General features: G+C 37.1%; 1 protein-coding gene across 1 annotated transcript; it reads right to left on the minus strand.

Annotated features, from left to right (window-relative positions):
• On the minus strand, window positions 1-25,150 carry TMEM64 (transmembrane protein 64; the record flags this gene model as incomplete). Its single annotated transcript, XM_014592779.2, is given in 3 exon segments — window positions 1-3,908; window positions 9,199-9,354; window positions 24,722-25,150. Coding segments are annotated over 3 exon segments (771 nt in total), but the record flags the coding sequence as incomplete, so codon positions are not given.
• Window position 25,151: the final 1 nt, after the last annotated feature.

Genomic DNA, 25,151 nt, shown 5'->3' on the forward strand with positions numbered 1-25,151 from the left:
GAAGGAAAATAAAATATTACCTTTTATTTTCTGAGGCACACAAGTGATTTGGGGTATCAGTTATCAAGACATTTTACTGATGCACCTATCTTAAAACTTCAGCCACTTTAGAAAATCGTTTGCAGCAATCAGTTTGCAATTCAGAAGTACCAGGTTGTAATTTAGTTGCAGAATAAGTTAACAGTTTATATATTCAATATGTGAGGTTACTGAACTCCTGAGTTTAAAATATCTGTGGAAGGAACAGTGATTCCTCTCCTTTCTTTAATGGCTTTTCAGCTTAAAACATAGTATAATTTAAAAAATTATACCCTAACTACTTTATTACAACAGAAATTAAAAATGTCCAACCTAAAAACCAGATAATGCTCTACTGACCATCATTCTGATACAGTGAGTAGCCTCTTATTAAAACAAAATTCCATCTCTGAGGTCATCAGCGTAGGTCAGGACTGTTGTTTACTGTTGTTTATGTGGATAAGCCTCTTTTCTCTGCAAATTCTGCTTGGCTGTGAGCAGCATGGATTTACTACCTTTTTAAGGATTGACGTGCACCAACCTGGTGTATGCCTAGTGATTTCCTCAACTGTTCTAAAGACGGCCCCACAGCTAACAAATATCAACACATGAAATTCATAGCACCTTTTCCAAGACAGTCCAAAGAGCACTGAACATTAACACAGTAATGCTGGGGAAATCCTTGTACCTACAGCACTTAGCTTCGTTACAAAGGGCAAATAAGAGCAATTAGTACACCGAATTGCTTCACAAGGAAGAAAATGTTTATAGTCACATTCTCAACCACATCAGGGGAAAGCCTTAGAAAGGTGTGTAGCTGGATACAAAGTAACCAAGGGAGAGTATGGCAGGTTCTGAATAAATCCAGTCACTTCTGAACCCATGATACACATTCAGTGACAAGAGATTTGGTTATAGTATTTTCGCAAACTCAGAGAATACAGATTTCAAGTCATTTCATAGAACAGATGATCAAATGAAAATTGACATGACAGCATTTAGTAATTATATACATGTCTGTAAAAGGAGACACCACTTTAAAATAATGTACATGACAAAATTCGGCAAAGAGTAAACAAAATCATTAACAGTAAACCAGAAAAATATGGAAAATGTAGGAAAAGGCTCAGAGTTTATAAACAGAACATATATTTCATCAGATTTGGAAATCAGGTATATTGTATGCTTTATTAAATGTGCATAAAACACTTTCATACTGCACTTAGACAGTGTGAATTATCCAAAACATTTCATTTCTATAAATCTACATGACTGTGGCATTTTATAAATACAGATGACTAGAGGCAATATTTGGGCAACATGAAGTATCATGTAGATGTGGGTGTTCCCATACATCTGGGATGCAGGGATAAGATGGAGTAAATAAGGCATGGCAATGTTTTGAACAATTTATATTCAGCACAACCTATAACACCAAGCCACTAAATTCACTATCAAACAGCAAGACTAGAGTGGACTGCTCTTTACATGAAGGCTGGAAATGCTAAAGAAAGAAAAAGCTGCAGCTTATTGATTATTATTTTAGAAATAGCCAATCCATGTTATTGTAAGGAAAAAAAAAGTAGAAGATTTACATAAAATTATGATTGGCAGAATACAGAAAATTTCTTTTTCCTTTATGTATTTATTACAAGTACCAAGCAAAGTGTAACAATTGGAAGAATCATTACAAACTACCAGAAGGTATTCATTTGGTGAAATCATTCAAGTCATAAGTACTAATAAATTCACTTCAAAATACATGAGGTGTAAAGGAAGTATGAAAGAGGTGATCTTCAATGATGACTCCTTCAATATCAACTAACCAACAAAGAAGCACAAGAAAAATATTGGCAAGTAAGACTGAAAGACTAAATCAAATGTATTGCTCAGAGGGATTGTAAACTGAAATTATGAAAAACAAAAAACTAACCAGGCAAATAGGATTCAAAAAAGAAAAAACCTAACAGGTAATTAGAATTCAAAAAAAGAATAAGAATAGTCCAGTACTATATATATATATCCCCCCCCCCAACAATATTAGAAGAAAGAATTTGAGACCAATTATGCACTGTATACCAGGTAGCTCTCAAGTGTTTGCACTTGAGACATATAAGTGAACTTTACTGTACTAAAAGCAGAAAAAACTTAGGTATTGTAAAAGAAAGAAAAATGACTATAATTGAACAGAGTAAAAAACTTACGCATTAAAATGATTAAATTAATCTCTAGAATAAGACTAGAATAATCTGCTTTCAAAGAATTCCTTTGTATTTAGTAAGTCAGGGCAAATGGTTTTACCCTGAAGGAAAGGCAAATGGGAGCTCTCTGATAAGTTGGAATCTTTATAGCAAAGAGAAAAGATACCTACCCGAAATTTTTCATTAATATCTATAATCTCATTTGTAAAAATAAAAAAATCATAAACTTCACAATTAAACCATTTTAAAAATAAAGGTAATGAGTAATATACATTGTTATATGAATCATAGGCCGAATTATTGTATTCTACAGTTCTAAGTGTTATTAATAAATACACTTGATTTATGCTACCAAAGAAAGAATTGAGACAATTTCACATTTCAGAATTCCTGAGTCTTATCAGAGAAAAATAAGTACCAAAAAAACCCCACCAAAAAAAGCCTACCTATAGTAGGGCAAATAATACAAATTTGGGCACTGAGTTAATGTTATCCTTATAGTTTTAAAGCTGACCACTACAGGGACAAATAAGTACAATGGAATTATAAACATGACTTTAAAGCTTGGTTCTTAAAAAGGCGTTTTGATCAAAAAAGGCCACCTGAGTGACATCGTCAACGATGGTAAACCCACCATTTCAAAGGAATAACATCTTTATTTCAAAGCCTAATTATTAATATAAAAAGGAAAAAAGTTTAACAAAATGTTTTAGTAGGATTGCAATGGGACAGCCCTTTGATGAAAGATCTCGGGAGGGTAAAGCCAATGTAACTGAATTAGAACAGGAGTTCTAATTTTGAATCATCACCCACTAAATTGTTTCCCTTTTGCTTTGCATATTACACAGTGAAAATAAAAGGTATCTTAAGAGCACTTCAGTCCCACAATGTAGGATTTAAGCCTGTGTGAATAGGTGTAAATGGCCCTGCGATAATGTGATGCTTGCAAAAATACATTCAACTGAAAGTCAATGTCTGTTTTCTATTAGAGTAAGGAAAAGAGAAGCAAACTGGGCCCACTTGAAACAACAATTCAAAACAAGACAAAACACTGCTTGTCCTTTCTGGAAAGACTATCAAAGCAAAGAACATCCAATAATATTATACATTTAAAACTATACTTTTACTCATCTTTGTAAGGAGGAAAGATGCATACAACTAACTATTCATGGACTTTATAAATAAAGACACTAAGAAGAAAAAATATATATTTGGGTTATTTCTCTGTTCATAAGTACCCAGAAATTAAACAATTAAAAACACTAAAGTGCAGACCTATAGGCCAATACAGGCATAATAAAGAGGTGCAGCCAAAATCGCATCTACATTTACACTTACATATCCAGAAAATGATTCTTGCTTTAAAAAAATTGTGCAATTTAAAAACTAGTCAGTTTCGTTTGTGCCGTAATACAATTAGAACATGTCTCTGCCCACTACCGAAGTGACTGCTAGACCTTGGACAGCACACTAGGCTCCTGACAACCATACATTTTGTTAGAATCATACAATATTGATTCCACCTCCAGAAAATGTTAGGGTCCTCTTGTTGTAGAATGAAGAGCCACTGGTATTTGGTTGATTAACCAGAGAGGTTTTCAGTTCCATTTCACAAGCTACAATAGCTGCATTCAATTCCACTTGAGCTCGATGAACTACATAAAACATGAGGCCTATACTTATAATAATCTGCAAATAAAAATAAAATATTACAGTTATCAATATTTTATACAGCATATAGACCTAAATGTAATAAACATTTAGCTTAGAAATGCTTCAAACAGGATGCTTCTCAAATATGGCAGGTAAAGGGTTATGCATGTTTAAATATTATATATATTTATTCTTTGTGTTCCTGTTTCTTCTGGCAGTACAGAGGGCCAAAGACTATAGGTAACGGTTATAGGCTATTAGGCAAACACACAGCCAACATAGTAGCCCATCAGGAGAGGCATGATGTATTTTTCGGTTTTTCTATGCAAAAATGAGTCATGGCTTTCCCAACAATCCAATATACTCCTTTTGGTCCGTATCAATGATGCTCACTTGATACCAGTCAAACTTCTTTCAAATTTGTATCAAAAAGCTTCCTTCAAGGAATCAAAAATGTCTACGGTAGAATAGCTGATTAAGATTTATTAGAGTAACTATGTAGTACTGTATCTTTGTTCAACTATAAATACCCATAGGTATTTCTAAGCCCACTTCAGAAAAAAGCACTACCATTTGCAATGAACTACGTGGTGTAAACAAAAAGCTCTGAGAATTACTTAACCTGAAATGCTCATAAAACTTCAAGAAAAAAATTAGCAAGAGATTGTAAATATAAAATTGTACTTAGGAAAAAAAAACAAAAACAACAGAAAACATAAAGATGATTAAAAAATTAAAATTCCATGGAAAGGGATACAAGAAAAGGCATCAACTTGATCACACTTAGTCATGTCTCTTGGGTTAGCCATTTACAAGTGGTATGACTTAAGGAAATCCTTTAAATCATGTGGAATTCAGTTTCCTATTGTCTAGTAAGAAGCTGTGGTTTCTCTATGCATCAATATCCTACATACAATCCATATAACCCATCAGATTGTCTATGCAGTTCAATTCTTTCGGAATGATTTGTATTTCAAAATCCCAATAGTCAGTTCTCTAGGGCAGGAGTCCCTCAACCCCAGTACCCATCTGGCTGGTTAGGAACCAGACCACACAGCAGGTGAGCTTCATCTGTATTTACAGCCACGCTCTCATGTTACTACTGGAGCTTCACCTCCTCTCTGACCAGCAGAAGCATTAGATTCTTATAGGAGCCCCCTGATGGGACAGTTTAGTTTCAGGAAAACAAGCTTAGGGCTCTCACTGATTCTGCATTATGGTGAGTTGTATAATTATTTCCTAATATATTACAGTGTAATAATAACAGAAATAAAGTGCACAATAGATTTAATATACTTAAATGATCCTAAAACCATCCACCTCCCCACCCTCTACCTGTGGAAAAACTGCCTTCCATGAAACCGATTCCGAGGGTCACAACAGTGGGGGACTGCTGCTCTAGGGTTTGCAGCAAATATAGCAAGTTTTATTTAACGTCCCAGCAAGTTTACTAAAATATGACACGGTTTCAACTAAACCTACCCATAATCGTAACATAAACTTCGGAAAAAGTATTCTAAATCCAACTGTTGAGGGTGGCAGGGGAGGTGGGGCAGTTGAGGCAGAGCATACTGGAGATATGTTAGGCAGGGTGGAGGGAAGGAACCTGGCACTGGTTAAATTGGTTAATTTAAAGGTAGGTCTTTAAAAACTGTCATTATTCTCTGTTAGTCCTCTTTAAAAGCAGCAAAATATACTTACTGAAAATTCTTAAGTTTAATATTCATCAGTAGATAGTATCAACATAACAAAAGATGAAGAAAATGTTAGAGAATTAATTACAGGCACACTGCGTGTAAATGAGACGCCAAGTTCTGTTTAAGACACGCTAAACTGGAGGTGCCTATTAGACAACCGAAGCAGTTCAATTAATGGGTCTGAAGCAATGGAAAGAGGGCTGGGTTAAGATGTGTGTGTGGGTGTCACTCATTACACAAATAAGAATATTAGCAGCTACCATAGTTACTGGATTTGCTAAGGGGAAAAAAAAAAATCAGAGTTCGTCTAGAAAGGCTAGACTAGAATCTTCAGAAATACAAATACCTGAGATGAAAAGAAGAAAAGCCCAAGATAGGCAAGCAAAGGAAAAAAACAAGATAGTGATATAAAAGACACAAAGGGAAAAAGGTACTTTAATACAGTAATAAAGCCATTGACAACAGAGTCTTAGGCTGCTAAGAGGTCAAGATACAGGAGAACTGGAAAGTGCATCTATCTGATTTAGATGAGGCTAATGATGACCTTAGAAGACAGCAGCATGAGGGAAGGATATGTGTAGCAGGGTATGTGTGGACACAGGGAGAAATGCTCTTCGGCTTGCAGCAGGGGTGAACTGACATGGGGGATATTCCCCAGTGGTCCTTCTAGACCCCAGAGCTCGACAATCTTTATGGACTCTCCCCAAATATGCCCTCACCCTCTTCTTTAGCTCAGGAATATGAAGGAAGGAAGGGGAAAAAAATGAGAATAGTATTATCAACAATAAATTTATAACATGATACTATATGTTCATTAGCAGTATATAAATTAAAGCAAACAAGTTAAAGGACAAATGAGGTAAGACTATAGGTCTATCTCATTAGTACTGTCTGTTCGGATTATTAGAACCTATTGATTATGAGCACTGTGAAAACCAATAGATTTAATATACTTAAATGATCCTAAAACCATCCACCTCCCCACCCTCTACCTGTGGAAAAACTGCCTTCCATGAAACCGATTCCGAGGGTCACAACAGTGGGGGACTGCTGCTCTAGGGTTTGCAGCAAATATAGCAAGTTTTATTTAACGTCCCAGCAAGTTTACTAAAATATGACACGGTTTCAACTAAACCTACCCATAATCGTAACATAAACTTCGGAAAAAGTATTCTAAATCCAACTGTTGAGGGTGGCAGGGGAGGTGGGGCAGTTGAGGCAGAGCATACTGGAGATATGTTAGGCAGGGTGGAGGGAAGGAACCTGGCACTGGTTAAATTGGTTAATTTAAAGGTAGGTCTTTAAAAACTGTCATTATTCTCTGTTAGTCCTCTTTAAAAGCAGCAAAATATACTTACTGAAAATTCTTAAGTTTAATATTCATCAGTAGATAGTATCAACATAACAAAAGATGAAGAAAATGTTAGAGAATTAATTACAGGCACACTGCGTGTAAATGAGACGCCAAGTTCTGTTTAAGACACGCTAAACTGGAGGTGCCTATTAGACAACCGAAGCAGTTCAATTAATGGGTCTGAAGCAATGGAAAGAGGGCTGGGTTAAGATGTGTGTGTGGGTGTCACTCATTACACAAATAAGAATATTAGCAGCTACCATAGTTACTGGATTTGCTAAGGGGAAAAAAAAAAATCAGAGTTCGTCTAGAAAGGCTAGACTAGAATCTTCAGAAATACAAATACCTGAGATGAAAAGAAGAAAAGCCCAAGATAGGCAAGCAAAGGAAAAAAACAAGATAGTGATATAAAAGACACAAAGGGAAAAAGGTACTTTAATACAGTAATAAAGCCATTGACAACAGAGTCTTAGGCTGCTAAGAGGTCAAGATACAGGAGAACTGGAAAGTGCATCTATCTGATTTAGATGAGGCTAATGATGACCTTAGAAGACAGCAGCATGAGGGAAGGATATGTGTAGCAGGGTATGTGTGGACACAGGGAGAAATGCTCTTCGGCTTGCAGCAGGGGTGAACTGACATGGGGGATATTCCCCAGTGGTCCTTCTAGACCCCAGAGCTCGACAATCTTTATGGACTCTCCCCAAATATGCCCTCACCCTCTTCTTTAGCTCAGGAATATGAAGGAAGGAAGGGGAAAAAAATGAGAATAGTATTATCAACAATAAATTTATAACATGATACTATATGTTCATTAGCAGTATATAAATTAAAGCAAACAAGTTAAAGGACAAATGAGGTAAGACTATAGGTCTATCTCATTAGTACTGTCTGTTCGGATTATTAGAACCTATTGATTATGAGCACTGTGAAAACCAACAACTTTGGTTTAAATCCTGGTTCTGCCACCATAGCTGTGACTTTGAAAAAGTTACTATCCAGTGGTTTCCTTGTAAACCAGTTCTTGGGGAGCAGAAGTGGGTAGTTTGATTTGTACCTTTTGTCATTTCCCAGGGTATCTAATGTTCCTGCTATGGACAGTTTCAAGATACCACAGAAGTATCACTGAATGAAAGATTGGAACACAATCAACTCAGGATAATTCAAGTCTGTAACTCATAAGGTTTGGGTAAGGATTAAATGAGCTTAAGTTGTATATAAACAAAGGTTAGCTGTGATTTTTTTTTTTTTTTTTTAAAGAGAGAGATTTTTTGCTACAGGGAGCCTGCACCCACTGGAGAGACAGAGAGACAGAAAGCGAGAAATTACTCACCAGGGGGTATGGCCATGCCACAATCCCTTCTCCTCCATTCTCCTCTCGGTATCCTGAGCATGCATGCACATGCGCCTGCCCTGAGTTTAAGCTGCTGGATCCGAGACTCAAACTAGGAGGGAGTCCAGCAATGTAACCATTACACCATCTGCTGGTCCCAGCTATCATCATCTTATTAACTAGTCAAAAATTCTGGTGATTTTTGATTTTGGCAAATCTCAGGAATAAAACATTTCAAAATTTAAAAAATGGACTTTTAAAACTCATCATGCATGCAATTTTAAGGTCCTAAATGTATTTATCTACATGACAGAATTTTCCTTTTTCATCAGTTTATTATATGGAATTATGTGCACCCCAAACTATAACAAGTACTAACAACAAATTACACATCATATTCAGATTTGTAATGAAAACACTAGACAGTTTTTATAAGGCAATCTTTTTTAAAACAATTATTTTTGTTCTATATCAAACTACTAGAAAGAAATGTGTATTACCGATGTAACTAATACTCTAAAAAATACAAACAGAAGAGTTTCAATCATTCGAAGATAACGTAGTATGATAAAAACTCAACTCTATCAAATATCAGTAAAATTATCTTCAGAAACATGTTTATACTACTTTACACAAAGTCAAAATTGTATTTGATTTTTGATAACTGAAAATAATCACAGGAAAAGAACTCTATTTTGTCATTCTTCTTCTTTGTATCTTAAAGAAAATTTCTAGTAAGTATCAATTCAGTTTTGCACACTTTCATCTATCCACACAATTAAAAAATTTAATGTTGTCGAAATGTGAAGCAGCATTGAAAGAACAAGAAAAGATCTAAAAAGGAAAAATCCTCTTAAATTATTTTCAATGAAATCTGTTCAGTTTAAATTAACAATGCAATGTAAAAAGAAAACAGGAGAAAACCCTTGGCCTTAAACTCACCTGTAAACAAAAAACAAAATATCCACTAACACTCTGTTCTGCAATGACATCTTCCATTGTCCGCAGGGTGGTACCCAAGTAAGAATTCAGAAGCTGGGTAGGAAGCAGTCCAACTGAAGATGCCATCAGATAGTTGGGTAATGAGAGATCAGTAATCTAGAAGAGTAGATTAAAGCGAATGATTCATTACCAAGTAAAAGTTCCATCCAATATAAAAATGTGTTAAGTCTTGCTAATGGTTTTTCATTGTAAATAGAATAAGCTGAAATACTTGACAAAACCTTCTGACTTTTTAAAATGATTATAAAGGGAATACATGCAGAATGTAGAAGACTTGGGATAAAACAAACGCTGAAAGGAGTATCAAGCCTTAAGAAGACTGCAGCCCTGGCTGACATCATGATTGCAGCATTGTGAGGGAGCCTGTCAGACAAATCCAGGTAAGTGGCATAGGAATTCCTGACTCACAGAAGCTGTGAGACTGTATTTCTTAGGTTAAGATACTAACCTTTTTCTTTCAACTTGCCATAGGGTGTGTGATATCACTGGAAAGGGAGGGCAGGAAAGTGAGAAAGCACCTCCTAGAAGGATGGCCAGAGCTGCAGCAGCAATCCCTCCCTCCTCCCATTGTCCTATGGGGATTTGGGGCATGCATACACATGCTCCTGACATGTCTTTCAAGCCACCATCTGGGAAGTGAACCACACAGATGGTCATGTGAGATCTAGCTGCCTTAACCACACCACCAGCTGGCTCAAGACACTAACGTTTGAAGAGATGTTACACAGCAATAAATGACTAATACAAAATGTATCTCAATATTTTAGGATACCCCATTCTGAGCTCAAACAGTTAGCATTGTTTATTTTCCCAAAACACTTGCACCGATGCATGTGTCCATCAGAAAGTAATACATGAATGTGCCCATTTCATATTTTTATCCATGTAAAGTATTAAAACCCAAGCTTCTTTGATTTGATAAAAATAAAAATGTTTCATCATTATTTAACCTGTACTATTTTAATTTATATTTTATACTAGTTTTCTATATGCATTTTTTGCACTTCTTTTATCACTTTATTTGCTCTTTTATATTGGAAGGTTAAGTATTTTTCTTATTTATTGTCAGTGGTCTATGTAAGGTGAGGGCAGCCTTTCATCTACTATATGCGGCTGTATTTCCCACTGAAGGGTCCTTCTTCTTGGCACACAAATGTTTCTAATTTTATATGTAGTCAGATATCATAAACATATTTTCCTCTCATTTTCCCATTGCTTTTAGCTGCACAAAATTTTTTCTTTAATCCATTGTTAGTTTTACCTATATAAAGATGTTTGATTAGGCTTTCCCTTTTAACATTTATGTCTTATTCTTTCTCATATTTATTCAGATTAAAGCAAGGATACAGTTTTATTCCCCTTGCCCCATCCTCCAGTTTTTGAGCATTATACACTGAATAGTGAATAACTTTTCTTTAGACTTGTGATGTTTACATTATAAGTGACAATACTGTATATAAAAGGTCTGAGGCCCATTTATCTCTCAAATCTTATATTAAACCAAGTTGCAGTGAAGACTATCAGTTAATCTCTGGCAAGGAATTGTCCATTCCCTTCAAAACCCTTCATTTCTCATCCTTTTTTAAGCTACTATAATTACTCTCACCTATTTTTCTTATGGTTCACTCTGTCATTCAAAAAGAAAAAAAAATTCAGTAAACTTTACATTAGGACAAAGGTAAATTTTCAAATAATTGGATGGACAGATATGAAATTACCAAAATATCTGATATTCTTATACAGAAGTGTTTGTATAATTACTCAAAATCTTATTTTACACCTATAACTAAAGTTTAGATTTATTCACACACATGCACTTATTAGTTTATTTCTAATAATTTCCAATTATTGTTGCAACTACTGCTATTAATTTTTTGAGAACAACTTTTCAGCAAGCCTATTTGGGTATTAGCAGTATGTAAAAAAGCTACAGGCAACTTTGTTAAACTTGTTTACTAATTTTAAGATTTGGTATTTTAATCAGCTATATATAGGTTACTGTATAACTATATTATAAGCCAATAATCATGTAAGTCGCATTTTCAATGGTGGCACATTTATCTCTATTCACAGGTAATGAAATGGAGGTGGCTTATGGCTAATACAGAAAGAATACTGTAGCAACCATTTGTTAACAAGTTACCTCTATCAATCACTAGCTCAATAACTGCCCAAGTATGAAGCTCTGATAGGGCCTTGTAAAAGATAAAAAGTAAGACAAAGTATCTGCCTTTGTAGGACTTACACACAAATACATACTAACTTTCTTAGAAACATGAAGAATAGCAGCCGTGAGGTCTATGTGCAGAACACTGAAGAGTAAGGAAGAGGCCAGCCCATGGTCTGGTGATTAAGGTACTGGGATCCTACATGGCCAACTGTACAGTTCAAATCCTGAACCTGGTGGCTTGAAAAACATGCTGGGCTCATGTGCATGAATATCCAAAATCTCAATGGGAAGGAGAAATGGAGAAGGAATTGTGTGTGACTATGTTCATGGGGGGAGTTCTCTCTCTCTCTCTCACAAGTACCTCTGGCAAATTAAAAAAACAAAACAAAACAAAACAGTAAGGAAACATTAAGATTAGTTGGGTAGATTGGTGGAAGTGGGTAGATTGGTGGAAAAAGGAATTGACAATGGACACAAAGCTAAACATGAGTGTGGCAGGCAAAGATAGGTGGGATGATGAAGGCCAATGTAGGTGTTCCAGGAAGAGAATGAACAAGGACAACGTGGGAGGGGAAGTACAAGGTGTACCAGCGAAGTGGGCAGTAGTTTGACTGTCTCTGGGCACATGCCAGGAAATTTTTCTGCAAAGACAGAAAACGTAGTTGGGATGATACTTGTCAGAGGCCTTGGATAAAAGAGGAAAATGCTTATACTCAGAGTCCAGTGAACAGATGATGTGAATGGAGCCATGGTTCCTCTGTCAATTTAGAGCACTTATAGAAGCAGAGAACTTTCTTTAGAATAAACATGTCAAACACATGAGTAAGATGAGTAAATCTGCCAAAAAAAAAAAGAGTCTTATAAAATTATTATATTACAGTTAACAAAACATTACATATTGAGGAAGTTACCTTTAAAATAAATATTTAAGTCCCAAAATATCAGAATGTAAAGTCTCAGTCCATAGCCTTTAAATGGAATGAAGTTTCTCTAAATATAACACATAACTGACATTCACATATGACATCCATAATATGCAAATGGGTATTTTAAAAACAGATCCTAAGTCTGAAACAGTCTTGTCACTGAACTCGTTATCGAGACCACTGTCCAATTTTTAAATCAAACTTTATCAAACTTCTCATGATGAAATCTCATTTAGAGAAAGTATTATTTATATTTCTTATCTGAAAAGCTGTATGCCTAAAGAAAGCAAAAATGAATTTCAGTTAATCACTGTAAACAGTTTTGCTGGAGTGTGTTCAATGACTTAACCAGTGGAGCAGTACAACAACTTACACACACAGTTTTAAACTACTGATACCTTTATTGAAGATAAACTGATTCCAAATTATTTTAAAATGGCATTTCTTTTTTTTTTGGAGAGGTTTTTGCTATAGGGTATGTGTGCTCACCAGAAAGACAGAGAGAGAGAGAGAAAGAAAGGGAAAAATCACCCTTCAGGGGGGATGGCCACGCTGCAATCCCTTCTCCTCTCAGGATCTTGGGGGCACACACATGTACCCGGCGTGAGTTTAAGACACCGGGTCCGGGACGTGAACCGTGGTCAACTACATGGGAGTCCAGTGACACAGCCATTATGCCAACTGCTGGTCCAACTGCTAAGAATGGCATTTCTAAGCCAAATTACTACTCAGAATCTCTACCTAACTTCTGTCTTTGACGAGACTCATCAAAACTTCTTCCTCCAATAAGCCATCATTCACCAAAAAAAATTTTTATTTATATTTTTTTAGGTTTTTGCCATAGGGTATGTGCATTAACTGGAAAGAGACAGAGAGGCAAAGAGAGGGAAAATAAATGCCCCCCAGCGGGGGTGGCCATGCTGCAATCCTTTTTTCTCCATTCTACTCTAGGATGTTTTTTTCAGGCTGCCGGGACTCAAACTGCAGAGCTGGCCATGTGGATCCATCCTAAACACCATGCCACCTACTGGCCCCTTTATCCACCAAAGTTTTAAAAATGTCTCCTTGTTCTACATTCCAGAAAGAATTCACATGAACCTAAAGCAGTCTTCACTGGAATTCCTGCCTTCTATACTCTTTAAGATCTTGGCTCAGGAGGTATCTTCCAATATCAAGAACTCTAGAAATCTCAACTTAAGATATCAGTGTTATCCTGTGGAATAAATTCTGTGATCAGAAATATTACAGTGAAACTTTCAGATATGGCAAATGCCACTTCACTACCATCTCTAATGCTTTCAAAACCCTAGGAGCACTTTAAAATTATGTCTATTCTTACTCTCAAAATACTGGGACTTACTTCGAGATGCAGTTCATTTATATGGGCCAGTAGGGGTTAACATAGAACATTATGTCACCATTATACCAGATAGAACCTGAAAACAATTAAGTATCCAACTTGGAGGGGCATGCTAAATTCTCAAAGAACAAGAGCTGCTTCACCTTGTTTTGGGGACGACAATTAAAAAAACACCCTCTATCTTCAAATCCTTCCCTCCACTCTCCTCACTGAACTTTGAGCCTGCTGCCCTCCCAGCACAAGCACAGAGTCCAGCTTCCTGGGCAACCCTGCCTGAGCTCTTCCAGTTTCTAAGTTTACGTCTCTTTGCACAACTGTTTTTCTGGCTTTAATGGACCCATTAAGAAACTTTTTCATTTTTGCAAAGAATATCTTGGCATGGATGGAATAAAGAATATAAAATGATCTGCTTGGAAGACCTCAAATTTTCTGTAAATCTGTGATCTAGTATGTGTTTTGGCAAACTAAACCTTCCTATATTTCTGGTTTATTTGGGGGGGATGCTGTTTATTGAACAATTACTATTAAGATATTAGATAATTTCAATTAAAATATATTTACTAATATTGGGAAACATCATGAATTCCTACAATGATTTTTAAAAGGAGGAAACTAGCAATCCCTTTACTGGGTATATATCCAAGGAAATGAAGTATGTCAGAGTGCTACACTCCTAGGTTTTCTTCTTGGCTATTTACAACAGCCAAGACATGGAATGAGCCTAAATGCCCATGAACAGATGAATGGATATAGACAATTTGGTATAGCTATACAGTGGAACACTATTCAGCCATAAATGAAATCCTATAATGGAGGCAACATAGATGAACCTGCAGGACGTTATGTTAAGTGAAATCAGCCACTCACCGAACGACAAACACCCCATGTTCTCATTCATATATGGAAGCTAAAAAAGTTGACCTCATAGAAGTAGAGAGTAGAATAGTGATTACCAGCAGCTGAGAAGGGTAGAGGAGAGGAGAAATAGGAAAGGTTGGTTAACAAGTACAAAACAACAGGAGGAATATGTTTTAGTGTTCTATATAGCACAGTAGAGTGATAACTGTTAAAATAATTTATTGTATCTTTCAAAATAGAAGAGAAGAATGTAAATGCTCTCAACACATAAAAACGATAGAGGTCAAGGGTGATGGATATGCTAAGCACACTGACGTGGTCATTACATAATGTATATATGTATACAGTGTCCCATAAACACATATCATTATGAATTCAGTTAAAAATGTTTAAAAACTTTAAAAGTTAATTTACATGACTATAGTTCAATCTTTTCATCTAATTATTATTTATTGATAAACTACATATTTTATTGTTTGCATCTGTGAAATGCTTACTGTTGACAGTTCAGAAAAGTTGAGGAAGAAGTTAGAGAGTTTAGAATTGGCAACTAGCTTTCACTCTGAACAATAAGTAGTAAGGAAACTTATTAACTGCCCATTCCTTTCCCATTTCTCCTCACAGAACACCTCTTTTCTGTGTTCCCAACTGCACTGCCCTAGCTGGAAACCTCAGAATACAGCTCATACCTCATTCCCCACATCTATTAATATTATGTCTTGTCAATTGCACTTCCAAATATCTAAGAATCTAGGCCTTCCCTATTCAGTTTCCTCCTCTCAATCTTGATACCAGACTACCCCCACTGAGACAAACCTAATCCTGCTTTAAACTCCCTCTTCTGCCATCAGAATGAAGGTAAGATTCTCCAGCCTGCAAGTGCTTCATGACCTGGTCTTTGATGGTTTCATGCTTCACATCACACTATGTTCCAGTCACATCAAAATCTTCTTGGTTTCTAGAATACTCCTTGTTCTTTTCAACTTCCAGATCTTGGTACTTTGTACCTCCTGGCAAGGACACACAAAGGCACAGAGAGTAGGTAAAAGCATCCCCCTACAAGGCAGAGGTCACACCGTAATTCTCCATTTCTTCACCCTGTTGGAATTTTGAGCATGTATACACATGTGGCCAGTGTTTTTTCCTCAGATTCCTAGGGCTGGGATTTGAATCATGGTTGATGGTTGGCCATGGGGGATCCAGCTCCCTTAACCACTAGGTTACAGGGCAGCCCCAATACTAAAATGCTAGTAATTATTTTCTGTTGTATACTGCTATACTTGTCAAGATTTTTACAGTGAATATACTTCGGAGATAGAAAAAACAAACGAGCCAAAATAAATTTTAATAAAGCCTCTCTGCTTTAAAAAATTTTTACTTTTAACCTAGGAAAAGAGAAATGAGGTATACTACATATACGTTACCATAATAGCAGGTTAGAGATACAGGTTTCTGAATCGTAAGCTTGTATATGGCTCATAAATACTATAGAAGCTGATAACTAGAGAGGTATAAGGGGGAACAGTCTCAGGAAATTAATGGTCAACTGTACTCAGTGGTGGTGTGAGGTCTAGGGATACAGGCTAAGCAGATACTACATTTGTCAACTTGGCCAATCCATATGACTTTAAGCTCCTTCAAAACACAGACTGTGTCTCAGTCTTTCTATTGTTCCTAACTGTACCACTGGCAGCAAATCAGTATACTTTAATGGTAAGATGAAACAATCAGTAAGTACACTGGCATACAATAACAAGTCTTCATTTGAATTTATGAGCAGCTATGGCACAGAATAAGAATTTTAAAAGATGAGAAAATAAGTACTTTTTTTTTTAACAAAACACACTATCACTAATCTGTTAAAAAATTAAAGGTATGGACCAGCAGTTAGCGTAATGGCTATGTCGCTGAATTCCCATGTAGTCGACTGCGGTTCGAGTCCTGGACCCAGTGGCTTAAACTCATGCTGGGTGCATGTGCGTGCGTGCCCAAGATCCTGAGGAGAAGGGAGGAGAAGAGATTGCGGTGTGGCCATCCCCCTGGGGGTTGCTTTCTCGCTTTGTCTCTCTGTCTTTCTGGCAAGTGCATGCGCCCTATAGCAAAAACCTCTCCTCCCCCCCCTCCCGCAAAAAAAAAAAAAAAGGTAATGTTAAATTGTTGCTCAGAACATTCTGCCCTTTTTAAAACAAACTCTGAGATTTTGTCTAACCCTTCCCATTTTACAAAAAAAAAAACAAAAAACAACAACAACAACAACAAAACAAACAAACAAAAAAAACCAGGAGCCAGAATCATTAAATGACTTCACCATGGCCACATGGGAGCTGAGACAGAACTAGAAGTCCCCAAAGAGTCCATAGGAGAAGACTTTTATGTTATTTGTGGTTTTAGAGTCACTTGCCAAAAACTTTTATTTAATTGTAATAAATTTCTAATCAATTGTGAACTAAGTTACTAGAAGTACCTTACCCTCTTCTTGATAGTAAGAACTCTCGGAAAAGTTATTTTAAACAGTAATATCTGCTTCAAGCGATAATGATATCCTTCACTGTCATTAGTTCAGTCAGCAGCAGTTTCACAGCTCTCTATCCCTTCCAAAAGCAAACAAACACATCTTTGATTTTGCTTCTATACTACCGTGGACCCACACATACAACCAAAGTAACCAACAGTTTGATAACATGCAATTCTTTAAAGTGATTCCACTGGGAAGTGAGCCAAGGTAATGGGTAAGGCCTTGCATTTTAAAACTTACTCATTTCTATTTTGTTTGTGTTTATACACCGTACCTTATCTTGCTTTTTTAAATTATTAACTTTGTTAACTAAAAAGTAAGATAAATGTTAGAACTTAAGGGCCTCTTTCTACAGTTGCAGGGGCTTAGGCTTGGTGGCTGTTTGTTGCAGTAACTCTAATGAAGAAGGCGGCAAACTTTTTCCATAAAAGTACCAGGTAGTAAATATTCTAGGCTTTGCAGGCCTACTTAACTTTGCCATTTTAGTTTAAAAGGAGTAACACATCAATGAACACAGTTATATTTCAGTAACACTATTTACAGATGCTAAAATGTTAATTCCTAATTTTTCTCATATGTACGAAATATTATTTTTCCCTACTATTTAAAAATAGAAAGACTATTCTTAGCATGTATGCCACTGAATATTGGGTACTATTTGCTGACCCCTGCTCCTACATCCTCTCTCTGTCTTTCTGGCAAGTGCATGCGCCCTATAGCAAAAACCTCTCCTCCCCCCCCTCCCGCAAAAAAAAAAAAAGGTAATGTTAAATTGTTGCTCAGAACATTCTGCCCTTTTTAAAACAAACTCTGAGATTTTGTCTAACCCTTCCCATTTTACAAAAAAAAAAACAAAAAACAACAACAACAACAACAAAACAAACAAACAAAAAAAACCAGGAGCCAGAATCATTAAATGACTTCACCATGGCCACATGGGAGCTGAGACAGAACTAGAAGTCCCCAAAGAGTCCATAGGAGAAGACTTTTATGTTATTTGTGGTTTTAGAGTCACTTGCCAAAAACTTTTATTTAATTGTAATAAATTTCTAATCAATTGTGAACTAAGTTACTAGAAGTACCTTACCCTCTTCTTGATAGTAAGAACTCTCGGAAAAGTTATTTTAAACAGTAATATCTGCTTCAAGCGATAATGATATCCTTCACTGTCATTAGTTCAGTCAGCAGCAGTTTCACAGCTCTCTATCCCTTCCAAAAGCAAACAAACACATCTTTGATTTTGCTTCTATACTACCGTGGACCCACACATACAACCAAAGTAACCAACAGTTTGATAACATGCAATTCTTTAAAGTGATTCCACTGGGAAGTGAGCCAAGGTAATGGGTAAGGCCTTGCATTTTAAAACTTACTCATTTCTATTTTGTTTGTGTTTATACACCGTACCTTATCTTGCTTTTTTAAATTATTAACTTTGTTAACTAAAAAGTAAGATAAATGTTAGAACTTAAGGGCCTCTTTCTACAGTTGCAGGGGCTTAGGCTTGGTGGCTGTTTGTTGCAGTAACTCTAATGAAGAAGGCGGCAAACTTTTTCCATAAAAGTACCAGGTAGTAAATATTCTAGGCTTTGCAGGCCTACTTAACTTTGCCATTTTAGTTTAAAAGGAGTAACACATCAATGAACACAGTTATATTTCAGTAACACTATTTACAGATGCTAAAATGTTAATTCCTAATTTTTCTCATATGTACGAAATATTATTTTTCCCTACTATTTAAAAATAGAAAGACTATTCTTAGCATGTATGCCACTGAATATTGGGTACTATTTGCTGACCCCTGCTCCTACATCCTGGGATAACTACGTCAACTGTATAGAACCTTGTACACAGTGCCTGACACATGGAGGTCCTCCATACTGTAACATGCAAGGCACTCTAGGACAAGTTTTCTACATCTGGAATCTGTGGTCTCTGAGTAACCCAGCTCTTCTTGGACCAACACTAGTACCCTGATAGGGAATGCTCTAATCATTTACTACCATGTGATCTTAGCAAATTACTTCATCACGTTGTGCCTCAAATGCCTCAGCTATAAGATGAGCATTAGAGTTGAAATGAGCATTAAATAAGTAACATGTATATGATAAAACATTGCCTAGCACTCAGTAAGAACAATGTAGATATTTGTTAAGTTATTGAAAAAAGAAATCCCTGAGCTTCAACATTCTCATTTTAGGATGTTTATGATGAAAAGAAAGAAACAGGGAAAAATAAACAAACTATATATTTTATCATAGCTTGTACCAGGTATTCTTAAATACATTTTACAATAGCAGAAACTATGGTTCAAAAGAGTAAATATAACTATGTCATGTTGACACAGAAGGTAGGTTTCAACTGTAGGTTTCCAGATACATCATAGAACTGACCTCATAAGAACACTTAAATTCTAGCTAAATACAAATGGGATATTATTAGTGTGAATCATTTCAATTTTCAACTTTATCAACTAGTTTCTTCTACATGGCTTTACTCTTTTAAGATTCATTGTCCTTCTATGGTTGCATCAACAGTTCTTTCCTAGCAATCCTGAGTCCCATATCTAGCAACTGATAAAAACAGGAACCTAGAATTTCAAGGCTACAGATGGGATTTCATTTGTTATGTTTAAATCAGAAATATCATGCCTATCTCTCAGAATACTAAAGATGAAATAAGTTAACTCATCAAAAGGAAGATAATGGGCCAGCAGGTAGCCTGGTGGTTAAGGCACCAGATTCCACACAACTGACTTCATGGTTCAAGTTCTGGACCCAGCAACTTGAAAATTACACCATGTGTTTATGCATGCCCAAAAATCCTGAGAGGAGAATGGAGGAAAGTGACTGTGTCGTGGCCATCTGCCCTTGGAAGTGCTTTCTCACTTTCTCTCTAATCTCTCTCACTCACTCCCGGCAAGTACATGAGGCCTATAGCAAAAAAGAAAAACAAAAAAAGCACCAACAACAAAAAATAGCAAATTGTGAAATGACTAGAAAGGGGCTATAGAGGTAACTCCATTGGGGGTTTAAAATGTATCCATCCTAAGGTAATAAGAAAATCCAATTAAGGATTTCATGCAGAGGAGTATCAAGAAAACATCTGTATTTTGGAAAGATCTTTTTGAATAAAGATGGAAAAGCCCTGGCCAGGAGTCAGGGAGACTGGGTGGAAAGTTGAAAAGCCTAAACCATGTATAAGCAGTGGGCTGGACTCCAGTGTTTAGGAGGTAGAATCCACAGGACTCGGCCAATCATTAGACATGGGGAATGAGAGAGATGAGATAGTCAAGTACCTGTCATTAGGACTCCTACCAGTTTCTCCTGTTCTCTGTCCTCTCAGGAATACCCATCAGCTCTTTGAAGTTAGCTGTGGCTCTGTAACTTGTTCAAGTCATTAAAAAGTGAGATTATTTCTAACTGGTAGCTTAAAAGCCAGCAAGCATGCAATTCACCGTATCACAGATATCAACTGCAAGATGGCAGCTTTCTTTGTCAACCAGGATCCCACAGCAAAACTGACATGAAATAGAGCTCTTCTACCTCCTTCCTCAAACCAAATCTCACCTGACCAAGCAGAATAAACCTTTGCTTTTTAAACTACTGAGCTTTGGGGGATTGTTACTGCAGCATACTTTAGCCTATCCTCACTATCCATTAAGAAAATAATAAGTGTCATCTAGATATATATCTAGACAAGAACAGAATCAGAAATACAAGTTTAAAAACCAGTCTTACCAGCAGTGAGACCTGTAGATGCAAGATTACATTAAAAACATCAAAAACAACAAAAGGGAACCAGCAGGTGATATAACCGTTAAGACACTAGACTCCCACATGGATGAGCACAGTTCGAATCCCAGACCCTGCAGCTTGAAACTCACACTGGGTACATGTGCATGAGTACCCAAAAATCCCTAGAGAAAAATGGAGAAGAAAGGATTACGATGTGGCCATCTACCCTGGAAGGAGAGTGATTTTTCACTTCTCTCTCTGTGCCTCCAGCAAGCACATATGACCTATAGCAAAAATCTTTCTCTCAAAAAAACAAACAAACAAACAAAAAAAAACTTTACTTATTTCAACTTATTTACCTACAGAAATGATGAGTGCATTTTTAAAACAGAAAATTTTAAATATGTCCTTGAGAAATTACTTCCTATGGTTTAAAAACTAATATCATAAAGTGTGACATATATATTTTCTATTTTGAGAGTTCCAGAAGTCTAGTGTCAGCTTGCTTATCCCTTTCTGGCATATATGTGAAAAGGAAAGAACTACGGCTGAGGACAGATAGGAAGCAAAGAAAAACCCCTTAACTTCTTCCATGTACTCACCTTTTACAATCAGCTCCTGCATCTAAAATGTAAATAGCACTACCTCCACCATTAATAAAATAGCAAATGATTACTGAGAAGTGCCTATGTGCCAGGCAAAATACTTAATGCCTTCACTGCATTAGCTAGCTTATTTAACCCTCACAACTTTACTCTATTCCACAGGGGAGAAAAACATGGAGGTCACCCAGCATGGACTAAGTAAGGACTATTTTCAAAGCCTTTGGTGACCACTTCCCTTAACTTCTTTGAAATAAGCCCAGGGACTAGCAGTTACGTAATGGCTATGTCGCTGGACTCCCACGTAGTCGACTGCAGTTTGAGTTCCGGACTCGGTGGCTTAAACTCACGCCGGGTGCGTGTGCGTGCGTGCCCAAGATCCCGAGAGGAGAATGGAGAAGAAGGGATTGCGGTGTGGCCATCCCCCCTGGGGGGGTGATTTGTCTCTTCCTATCTCTCTGTCTCTGTCTGTCCGGTGAGCGCACGCGCCCTATAGCAAAAACCTCTAAAAAAAAAAAAAAAGAAAGAAGCCCAGACAAATGTCTTCAAACATGGGCATTGAGAAAATGAGCATTAACTGAAACTCAAAACAAACAAAAGCATGGATTTTTCTTTTTTTAAAGATTTACTATTGCTATAATTATTTTTTAATTTGACCAGAGAAAGACAGAAAGTGATGGAAAGTGAGAAAGCAAGCTGCCAGGTCCAGGAGTCCAACCATGTTTGACCATGTGGGAGTTAAGTCCCTTAACTGTGATGCCACCTGCTAGCTCCAATCATGTATATATTCAAAGACAGGCAAGAGAAACATGCCTGAAAAGGGGATAGCTGTGAGCAGAGGGGAATAAGATGAAATGAAGTTCTAAAAGGTAGAAGGAAAAATCAGACTGAAACCAACAGGGGCCTAAGCAAGGCTTTTTCTCTTACACATCCTCAGTATATTCTGGAAACTATGTTGATTGAAAGGCCTACTTCTGTAAGGCCTACAGTTCAGAATACTAGGAATGAACTAAGATATGACAGACCATATCCGGTGGCTTCACCACTTACAGCTATGAGTACGAATTTTATAGTTACGATGCACAGTATGAGCCGATCCTGGGTTCAAACTTCAGTTATACTTTCTTACAAAAACGGTGACAATAATATCTATTTCCAGTGGCCACTTTCCTTTTTTTTTCTTTCTTGTCTCTTGATCCCACAATGCCCAATTGAGATTGATCCCTGGTCAAGTTTGGTTTCATATCTTAAATTATTTCCAAGTAAAAAGTACAACTTTATACTCATGTATTTAATATGTAGATGAAACATTAAGAAAAACCTACCTTATTGTCAGTCAATAAACATATAAGTCCCTGCTCTATACTCATGACTACACTAGGCACTAAATACACACATGAAAGAAATAAGAGAGGGCCACAGGTAGAGACCCTACCATCAGACCAGACCACAGTTCAAAGTTTAACTTTGTCATTCACTTACAATCTTTGTGATCTGGGACACAGCAGAAAAAACAAAAAGCCAACAATATATACATGTTGATGTTAAGGCCAGACTCTGTTTTATATACTTATTTTAGGTAATCCTCTCAATAGCCCTATGAAGTTAGTACCATACTTTGTACATTTTACAAATAAAGTAAAGCACAGAGAGAATAAGCAACTTGACCAGTCAAGATTATAAGCAGACACAAGGACTCCACAGAACCAGTCCTGTGCTGCTGCTAATTAGTAGACAACAATCTATAAAGTGTGCATAATCACCTTCTGCAGGGCTGGTTTAAGGATTAGGAATAACATGTGGAAAAAGAGCCCAGAATAATAGTTGGCATACAGTAAATGGAAATGAAAAGGAACAAGGAATTATTCCGGAAGACAAAGCAAACCAACAGAATGAATCTGTATAGGCTCCTTGGCCCCAGCCTTCTCTCAAAGTCTTGGGACAACTACTGTAACTCATGGTTGGGTCAAAGTTTGTGCTTGTAACTTGTACTAGGAGGCTGTAAAAAGAAAAGATTTAAGGCTGAAATGAAACTACTATAAACACCAAATCTAATCTCCACAAAACCCCCTCAATTGGTTCCACCGCCTCCACCAAACATTTGCAGTTGCTGCTGCAGTTTGACAGAATCAACAAGAGAGTTAGCGAACGAGATTCAAAAAAACAAAAAAGAAAAATATTTTAATTTCATCATGGTTAGAATTATGCCTAATACAAAACAAGAAAGTTTGCAGAGCTGAATATTTTGAATAAAACAATATATCAAAATCACTAAGATAAATAAAATATTATTTCCTATAGATTTTAATGCTATATTTCTATACTTTAATACTCTTTAAAGTACAGGTGAATGATTGAGTTCTTGGAACTCTGTAGATGAATTCTTTGCAGTTAAGAATCATTGAATTTCAGGAACTCAGAAACCTAGATTATCCTAACTCTTCACTTCAGGACAGAGCAAACTGGAGTCAGATACTGTTAGTAGTCTCCAGAAATTGTAAAGTTTATAAAGACCAAACTCGAATTAGAAGGTCTCCTCACTAGCAGTGTTTCTATCCTAAATCAGTTGCATGGAGAAGCACACTAGCTATAGAAACCTAAAGACAGAACACAGGGATACAAGAGCAAAAACGAGTCTAAAAAAGTGCATATAAAGGAAAACATATATTCACTAAGCAGAAAGATTATCTGTCCTATTTTGTTTTATTCACTACTCAGTGATTTCAAACTGAAGTTCCTCCAAAGATCAACAAGACTGTCCTTACTGTATCAAACTACTTGAAGAAAAGGCCTATAACCAATTTAGAAAATTCCAAAATCTGGAGTCAGCAGCTATGCCCTCCACTGTTTACTTAGACGCTTCCTTCAGCCCCAAGTCGCTTAAAAGTTAAGATACAGGGTGTATTATTTGCAGGCAAAAAAGAAAACTAAGTTGAATGTGAAGACTTACTGCCTGTTGCCAAAGCTGCTACGGAAGCAAGATGACAAATGTTAAAAATGGACATCCATTCATGTGTCCTCTGCCCCACGGTTAAAACGGCCCTTCATTTCAAACTTTCGCCCCAAAAGAGAACAGTTCTTTTTCTTACCGAGCTCCAGCTGAGGCATGGACTAAGATTTCTTTTATTTCTGTGATCGATTTCTCAGGCTACGACCACAACTCCTGTCAATGTCACTTCTCTGCTGTTATTTATCTCATGATGCGCCCTCACAGAGCAGTCATTAGACCACTCAAAAAAAAAAAAAGAAAAGAAAAAAGACTTGGAGAGGGGCAGGCCAACGGGAAGTCACTTACCGAAAACACTGCGTTCTGAAGCCCAAAAGGGATGGGGGTCAGTCTGGCCAGCGCCACCACTTTCAGGCCGCTTCCTCCCTCCACCACGCGAATAACAGCGCTCAGCTTCTCGTTGCTCTGGATCTTGGCGGCCACCCAGGCGGTGAGCAGCCGCTTGCAGACCACATGGGCGATGAAGGTGCCGATGAGGACGCCCACCACCATCAGACCCATGCCCAGCACGAAGCCGTACAGGTAGCCTGCGGCCACGTTGAGCACGATGTAGCCCCAGCCACAGGGGAACGAGACCACGATGAAGCCCACGACGAAAAGCAGGACCCCTAACAGCGAGTCCAGGCTCTCTACCCAGAGCAGGAGGTGCTGCAGGTAGCGGCGGACCAGGGCCAGGGAAGCGAAGCACAGGGCGGCCAGCACGCAAACCAGCACCAGC

Source organism: Tupaia chinensis, unplaced genomic scaffold (assembly GCF_000334495.1).
Source record: "Tupaia chinensis unplaced genomic scaffold, TupChi_1.0 Scaffold138568_1, whole genome shotgun sequence".
Classification (NCBI taxonomy): domain Eukaryota; kingdom Metazoa; phylum Chordata; class Mammalia; order Scandentia; family Tupaiidae; genus Tupaia; species Tupaia belangeri.